The sequence below is a fragment of the Myotis davidii genome, unplaced genomic scaffold (genome assembly GCF_000327345.1).
Source record: "Myotis davidii unplaced genomic scaffold, ASM32734v1 scaffold741, whole genome shotgun sequence".
Taxonomy (NCBI): Eukaryota; Metazoa; Chordata; class Mammalia; order Chiroptera; family Vespertilionidae; genus Myotis; species Myotis davidii.
In genome coordinates this window covers 209514-217566 of record NW_006291250.1, presented here as the reverse complement: position 1 = coordinate 217566, position 8053 = coordinate 209514, and the positions used below count along the sequence as shown (strand labels likewise).

At 59.7% G+C, this 8053-nt stretch overlaps 2 protein-coding genes across 2 annotated transcripts in view; one reads left to right on the top strand and one right to left on the bottom strand.

Annotated features, from left to right (window-relative positions):
• SIX5 (SIX homeobox 5) overlaps positions 1 to 3269 on the top strand; it is a 4662-nt gene extending 1393 nt beyond the window's left edge. The window contains exons 2-3 of the mRNA XM_015564398.1: positions 709 to 1668; positions 1951 to 3269. Of these exons, the coding sequence (XP_015419884.1) occupies positions 709 to 1668; positions 1951 to 2570 (1580 nt within the window). The 3' untranslated portion in view covers positions 2571 to 3269. The remainder of the gene's footprint in view (positions 1 to 708; positions 1669 to 1950) is intronic.
• A 596-nt stretch (positions 3270 to 3865) lies between these two features.
• BHMG1 (basic helix-loop-helix and HMG-box containing 1) overlaps positions 3866 to 8053 on the bottom strand; it is a gene marked incomplete at its 5' end in the record, with an annotated part of 19735 nt that continues 15547 nt past the window's right edge. Inside the window, 7 exons of the mRNA XM_015564397.1 lie at positions 3866 to 3898; positions 3991 to 4108; positions 4730 to 4819; positions 5560 to 5801; positions 5871 to 6095; positions 7154 to 7227; positions 7607 to 7762. Of these exons, the coding sequence (XP_015419883.1) occupies positions 3866 to 3898; positions 3991 to 4108; positions 4730 to 4819; positions 5560 to 5801; positions 5871 to 6095; positions 7154 to 7227; positions 7607 to 7762 (938 nt within the window). The remainder of the gene's footprint in view (positions 3899 to 3990; positions 4109 to 4729; positions 4820 to 5559; positions 5802 to 5870; positions 6096 to 7153; positions 7228 to 7606; positions 7763 to 8053) is intronic.

Genomic DNA, 8053 nt, shown 5'->3' with positions numbered 1-8053 from the left:
TGCCACCCACCAGCCCCCTCTCCCGAGCCCGCTGCCGGAGCCCGCGCTAAGTCCGCAGATGCCTCCGCTCACACCCTCCGGCGCCCGCCCGGCGTGAGGAATAGTGAGGATGCCACGGGCACACGTCCCGGCCCTCTCCCCAACATCGCTGCTTCTCTCGCGGAGGCTGGGCGACCTCTTTCCTCCGCTTCACTCAGGACCCCATCCTAGATCCCCATCCGTGTGGGTGGCTAGACTGGGGAGACAGGGAGAAAAGGGGGCTACGGGGAAAGAGGGAGGGGCCTTTGTTCCCGCACCCGGCGTCGGGGCTTCTTTCTGGCCGCTGCTGCCCGGTCCTTCCCCGACCCCGGCGCTTTCTCACACACCCTTCCCCGCCCCCGCCCCCCCTCGGGGCCCAAACGGCGTGGTCCGTCGTCTGTCTTTGTTGTGAAACGTGAACCTTCCCCAGCTCCGGTTTCCCTGTAACCCAAGCCCTTCCCCTCCCACCCAGCACGCCAGCCTCTCCCGTCCTTCCCTGACGCCCTGGGAGGGCACCGGGAACTGAGCTGGCCGCCACCTCCCGGCTCTCCGCCGCCTCCAGGCTGCTTTCAGCCCGACCCCGAGACCGGCAGCCTGGATGCCCGGCCTCCTCACTCCGGCTGGGACAGCGTCAGCTTTTATGCAGTGATGTCCACGCAGGGCTTGCAGAGGGTCCTTAGGTGGTCTGAGAGAGGAAGCTTCATACTCCCCCGCCCGCATCCACCCCGTTGTCCCCAAAAGTTTGGGCCGGGGAAAGAGGGGGAGGCTCCTGCAGCTCCGTGCGGGAAGCTGGCTGGCCAGTGGGGAAACAGCATTCAGGGCCGCAACTCACAATCCTTTCTCTGAACAGCGAGTCTGATGGGAACCCCACTACTGAGGATGAGTCCAGCCGCAGCCCTGAGGACCTGGAGAGGGGGGTGGCTCCAGTGGCCACGGAGGCCCCTGCCCAGGGCTCCATATTCCTGGCGGGGGCCGCCCCTCCTGCGCCATGCCCTGCCTCTTCCTCCATCCTGGTGAACGGGAGTTTCCTGGCTGCCAGCAGCTCACCAGCGGTGCTTCTCAATGGGAGCCCTGTCATCATCAACAGCCTGGCCCTGGGTGAAGCCTCCAGCCTGGGCCCCCTGCTGCTCACAGGGGGTGGGGGCGCCCCACCACCACAGCCTAGTCCCCCGGGGCCCAGCGAGGGCAAGACCTCCTTGGTCCTGGACCCTCAGACCGGGGAGGTTCGACTGGAGGAGGCTCAGCCCGAGGCCCCTGAGACCAAGCCCCAGGTGGCTGCTCTGGGAACACCTGGAGAGGAGGTGCCAGTGCCTCTGCCCCAAGTGGTGCCTGGGCCCCCGCCGGCTGCTGCCTTTCCTCTGCCCCCAGGACCCGTGGCTTCTGTGGCTGCTCCACAAGTGGTGCCCCTTTCCCCACCCCCTGGGTACCCTGCAGGCCTGGGCCCCACCTCCCCGCTATTGAATCTGCCCCAGGTGGTGCCCACCTCACAGGTGGTGACTCTGCCACAAGCTGTGGGGCCACTGCAGCTATTGGCAGCTGGGCCAGGCAGCCCCGTGAAGGTGGCAGCTACCGCGGGCCCTACTAATGTGCACCTGATAAACTCCGGGGTGGGCGTGACTGCCCTGCAGCTGCCTCCGGCCACTGCCCCAGGTACCCCCTTCTGCCTCCGTCCAGCCTGGGTGGGGGTAGTTATCAGGGAGGGAGAGTGCTGTTGGTGGGCTTGGGTTGGGGGTAGCTCATCCCTGCTATGTCCCAGAACCCCCCCTGTGCCGGGTTGTGCGGAGGCTCAAACCACCCAGACTTAGTCCCGCTCTGAGGGGGGTCGGTTTGCCTCTGGCTAATCTTCCTCTTTCCTTCCAGCAGCTTAACTGCCACCTCTGCTCCCGGCCAGCAGCCCCCTCTAACCCTGTGCCCTGACGTCTCTCCCCACAGGAAACTTCCTCCTGGCCAACCCCGTGTCTGGCAGCCCCATTGTGACAGGTGTGGCCGTGCAGCAGGGCAAGATCATCCTCACGGCCACCTTCCCCACCAGCATGCTGGTCTCCCAGGTCCTGCCGCCTGCCCCCAGCCTGGCCCTGCCCCTGAAGCCAGACACGGCCATCTCGGTGCCCGAAGGAGCCCTTCCCGTGGCTCCCAGCCCTGCTCTCCCAGAGGCCCACGCCCTCGGCGCACTTTCTGCCCAGCAGCTGCCACAGCCACCACCTGCCCCTGCCGCCACCATTGCTGCCAGCCTGCCCTTCTCACCAGACTCCTCCTGCCTCCTGGCTGGCTTCCCTGCGCCCCCACCTGAGGGCCTCATGCTGTCACCTGCAGCCGTGCCCATCTGGCCATCCGGACTGGAACTGAGCACAGGCACAGAGGGGCTGCTAGAAGCGGAGAAGGGGCTGGGGACCCAGGCCCCCCACACTGTGCTGAGGCTTCCAGACCCTGACCCTGAGGGGCTGCTCCTGGGGGCCACAGCGGGGGGCGAGGTGGAGGAGGGGCTGGAAGCTGAGACCAAGGTCCTGACCCAGCTACAGTCAGTGCCTGTGGAAGAGCCCTTGGAACTGTGACCCTCAGGCCTCATCGCCTCTCCTGACAATGGTGCTTGAGATCCAGGACAGCTGGGAGAAGGGAACCTTTCAGAAACAGTTGTTGATCTGAGGATTCCACATACACTACAACCTACCCCCGGCTGCTTAACCTCCAAGCCCTGGATGTGCGGGGCTCACCCCTGTCCAAGGGCACCGTCCCTCTGGATGGGAAGCCTCCTCTGTTACAGCCCTCTCCTTATTCTGCCCCATATACGTGGGGAGATCTGGGGGGTCCTGACTTGGGGGCTCTGCCCCCCTTGACCTGGTACGAGCTGTGAGCTGAAAACCCTGTAAAATGGCTGGACATCCAACCCCCTTGAGCCCTCTCCCTATCACTCCCTAAAACACTATTAATAGCTCCATTGACCTCCAGAGTTCTCAGAACTGCTTGGAATCTGACGGTGGAGCAGTCCTATGCCCAGGGACTGACAGCCTCCCAGCTGGGCTCTTCCAGCTGCAACACAATGCAGGTGTGGGGAGGCCTGGGCGAGGATTCCCCTCTGCTCCCCCTGGACGACAGCCCTCATCATCACGTCCAGCCCCAGACCAAAGATCCCCTCACCCGAGGGGCAACCTTGACCCCCGTGTCTAGTTTGTATCCTAAATCTTTATTTTTCTAGGACATGTTATGCTTACATTTCAGTTAAAATAAAGTTAACAGGATAACTAAAAGCTTCAGGAGTGTGGGTTACTTTCCAAACAACTTTCCTAAAGAAAAGCTGCACCACATGAAGCCCAATTTGAGATTCTGGCTTTCTGATCCCAGCACCCTGAGGGGCTGGGGTGGAAATCATGTTTGTGGTGGGGAGAGTGTGATTTCTTTCAAAAGGCAGGGGACCCTGGGGCCTCCAGATCCAGGTGGAAGGAGCGCCCCCAGGGCTGCGGGAGCAGGGGACCAAGGCAGCCTGCCTAGTCTCCCTTGCTGGTAACAAGGGTTCCACTTTACTTTGTTGGCAACAATAAATAACCTATAAATAGAACAGGGGAGGGAGGAGTAGGATAAGGTGAGAATGAACAGGGTTGAAACCATTTGATTCTGGGGTGGACAAAGGCAGGTTAGAGGGGAGCCCCATCTTAACTTCTCGCTGCATTTCATGCAGAGCTTCCTTCCCCAGGGAAGAAAGGAGCTGTGAGAAGGGCAGAGTTCAGCTGCCCATATACATGGCAAACACACAAAGCAGAGGGTCAACGAATCCACCCCCTCCCAGCCGGAGGGAACTGGCCAAGGAGACCTGCCTAGCAGGGCTGAGGCCCAGGAGGGGGCAACCTCTTCCTCACTGGCTCCAGGTTTCAAACGAGCTGTGGAGCTGCAAGGTGGGGAGGGAGGAGAGGTGAAGGGGTTACCCTCTCATCTGTGGCCAGGAGGCAGCTGAGAGGCGGGCTGTGAGGAACAGCAGGCCCTGTCCGCCAGCAGCTGGTAGAAGGGCTTGGGGACCCCCGAGTCCTCGTCCTCGCTGCTGGAGCTTTCCTGCTTCACAATCCGATTGTGCCGGCGGCTGAACCTCCGAGCTTTGATGCTGGGGGGAGAGGCAGTGGGATGGGCGGTCCCTCCCTGGCCGCTCGGGCCCTGCCTCACCACTGGTGCTCTGGCCCTGCAGCGGCCAGGCCTGAGCTGAAAGGGAGGCCAGGGCTTTACCTGGTCCCACAGGGCGGGCGAACCTCGGGGCCCGGCCTATACAATAGGACTCCACCAGGGGCTCTTTGCTGAAGCCCCACACTCCTGTTACAATCTCTGCACACTGAGGGCCAACTGAGAAACAGGCAGGTGGCCACTCTGAGGTGAAGAGGAGGGGGTTTCCGGAAGGGAGGGGAGAGGGAAGAGGGGAGGGAAGGAGGAGGCCAAGTGAAAGGGAAGACCCAGTTTCCTGCTCTGAGAAATGCCTTGCGGCAGAGAGGGCAAAAGAAATTTAGGGCAGCAGGGGCCAATTCCAAATTAAGGTACACTTTTCTAAGCTCCAAGGTAGAGCACCTTTCTATCTCTGTCACCCCCAAATATTTCATAAAAGTTTGCAACACCCAAACCTCCCACCCCAGGAAACTCCCAGCCTGTTTCATCTCACTAAGCTCAAGGCTCTGACAGCCGGCGCAGGGCTGAGGCGTGGAGGCCCTCCGCCCCAGCGGGCTGCTGGGCTGCTCACCTGTATGGTCTGCGCTCCTGCTCCGTCATCTCCCGCCAGAGCTGGGCCAGCTGTTTGGTGGCAGTGGTGGACGCAGTCCCCGGGCAGGCTCTGGGACAGGAGGGAGGCGGTAAGGAGAGGCCTGCTTGGGCAGACCCCGGTCTGACCTGACCCTTGCCCTCTCTTCTTTCCCTCCTGTGTTAGATGTCTCGAAAGACCCCCACTACACACCCTGGAGCTGAGGCATCAAAAAGGGGGAGGCTGACTAAATGGTTGTTGGGAAGACGCCACCGTATCCGCTGCTCCCCATATCAGGCCCTGGATCTTCCCATAAGGGTACCAGCTCTTCTCCCTTGTGGCTTGGGGGGCCTCCCATCCCCCGGCTTCAGGCTGGCAACGATGGGTTCCGGGTTGGGCTCCTGTTCTACCAAGTCGGACCCAAGAACTTTTTCTTGCAACCTTAGGAATGAGCTCTCCTCCCACAAGGTTGCTAGGATGGGGGCCAGGACATGAGCCTGACCTTCCAGGAGTGACCTTGCCCAGCGGCCCCACCGGCCTGAGGCTGATGCCCACCACGAGGGGGACAAGGACTCCAGACAGCATCCTGTGAGTGCTGGGGCCACATCTGAACCTAATCTACCCCCGTCTTTTTTCAGGTTATATAAGCTATTAATGTCCTATTTTTCTTAAGTCTGAGGTGGGTTTCTCTGCTTACAATGGCCAGGCCCTGACCAATCAGTGGGGCCGGGTGAGATGCTGGGGGATCATGTGGCTGAGGACGGGCCCACGGGTCAGCCAGCAGCGGGCAACATGCTCTGGGAGGCGGGCGGCCAAAGAGGACTCCCACCCACCGGATGTACTGCTTCCGGTTCATCCTACAGAACATGATGAAGCCATTGACACACTTTTTCTTCGGCTGAGTGGGGCAGGAGTCTTTCTTGTTCGTGAGCGTCATGGGGCCCCTGTCTGCCTGGCCCCTCCTGCTCTTCCTCCTGGCTGAGGGCAAGGTGGAGGCCCGCCGGGTGGGGGTCCATGTGTAGTCTCCATCCTCATCGCTCGAGAACTTCAGGTCCTCGGGGTTGGCCTGAGCCTCCTGGGTGGGGGCAGAGAGATGAGAGCTGGCAGGAGAGGCAGGGCCCACCTCAATGGCTGTCCCCCTCACCTGCTGCCCCCACACCAGCTCTGTGTCCGTGTCGGTGTCCATGCCCTCAGAGCTGGGGACGGACGATGCCTGGCTGTCCTCACTCAGCGAGAGGTGGCCCAGTGACACTGAGGACAGATACGGGCTGTGGGAGTCAGAAAGGTCTTCAGGAGCCTCAGGGGGTGTGTCCTGGGAGGGGATGTGAGCAGACACTGGTGTCTCTTCATGCCCCAACTCACTGCTCTCCTAGGAAATGAGCATGAGAAACGTCTCAGATTCAAGACAACCTCATCCAAACACCCCCTGGACATTCAAACAAATGTTCCCAAGTTCCCATAGCGGTCAGAGAGGGACTCTATGGGGCTGAGTTCTTCTGCCTCCTGTTTTTGGGGCAATATCTCTCAATCCCATCAGTTTACCACTTCACATGATAGCCATGATGTGTTGGGCAAGTCTTAACTTCTCTAAGCGTCAATTTCACCTACAGAATAGTGCTCACTACACGTCTTGCAGGCCGAGAAGCACCTAGCACAGTGCCAGGCACTTACTAAAGGCTCCACTAAGGGCATCTGTTTTCCTACTGCTGCCCATTCAACTACTCATTGAGGCAGTGCCCCACCCACACACATTGGAGGAAGAATGGTTTGGGGACCAGGGCTAGGGCTGCCCCTTTGCCAGATGGATAGAGGGGATGGATGAGTGAATCGAGCAGGTGAGTGACTCCTGGAGCAGACAGTGGCCACCGAGGTCAGTGTGGGGGGGCTTTGGAGGGAGCTCTTTCCAATTGAGGATTCCTGAGGTTGCTCATCTATTTTCTGTCAAATGGGGTCCCAGAGACACTGGTCTCATAGAGCAGTTGTAATATTATGTGGGGTCTTTTATGGGCACCTAACAGTTTTTAAATATATACATATTAGGGAGAGGGATAGATAGAAACATCAATTGTGAGAGAGAATCATTGATTGGCTGCCTCCTGCATGCCCCCTACTGGGGACCAGCTGGCAACCTGAGCATGTGCCCTGACCAGGAATTGAAATGCAACCTCCTGGTTTGTGGGCTGATGGTCAACCATTGAGCCATACCAGCCAGGCCCTGACAGCCTTTTAGCTTTCATCCCTTTTGTCTAGTTCATTCCAAGTGCCCAGCACAGAGTGGGCGCCTGGTGGCCAACAGTGAGCATTCAAAGGATGAACAGATGAGTCTCTGGAAACGTTGAGGGGATGGATGAGTGAATCGAGCCGGTGAGTGACTCATGGAAAGCAGGACGACCGTTCCTGTGGATGGAGGGGTGGAGAGATGCCTACCTTCTTCGGTGGTACTTCCAGCACGCAGGCAGAAGGTGAAGACACGGGATCTAAGAAAACTTCTTCAAAGAGAGCTGTCCGGGAGGGAAGGCAGAGGTTGGCTAGGATGAAAATGGCTCCCTCACGGCACCAGGGCTCTGTGCCACTCTCCAGGTTTCTGGATCTCCTCCGCCATATTCAAATCTAGCTCCCAGGCCAGCTCCCCTGGGCCACCTCTACCCTAGGCAGAGCGAGTTGGTCCCTGCTGCAGGCTTCTGGAGCCTTCCACTCCCCACGCTGGCCTGGGGCTCCTCCACACACCCACTAAGCTATGGGCTCTGAGAGGCAGGGCCCGGACAGCATACATCCCTGGGCATCCAGCACTGCCCAGCACAAGGCTGCACACTTACTTGGTGGGCATCACTGTGTGTTTTCTGAATGAACCAAGGACCAGGTCCAGCCCTGCATGCTCACCTTGGGTCAGGTACTCGCTGCCCTCCTCCAAGACCTGTTCTGACAGCAGTTTCCCTGGGGAGCTGAAGAGGGAAGGACTGAGACCTAGGATCTCGCTCGGTTGGCCCATCACACTCCAGTTGTCAATGTGGGGAGGCTCCAAGGCCAGTGGGCTTCCTGAAAAGGAAACATCAAGCTTGGGGTGTGGTCACAGACTGCCCTCTGCCCCCGCTGGCTTTGAGGAGACGGTGCCAGACACTGGTGAAAGATGACTGTCAACTGATCCTTTTCAGTGCTTGGTAGAGAAAATGAAGAGGCACAATGCCTGGCCAGAACTGGTTTGGCTCAGTGGATAGAGCGTCGGCCTGCAGACTGAAAGGTCCCAGGTTCGATTCCGGTCAAGGGCATGTATCTGGGTCGCAGGCACATCCCCAGTAGGAGGTGTGCAGGAGGCAGCTGATGGATGTT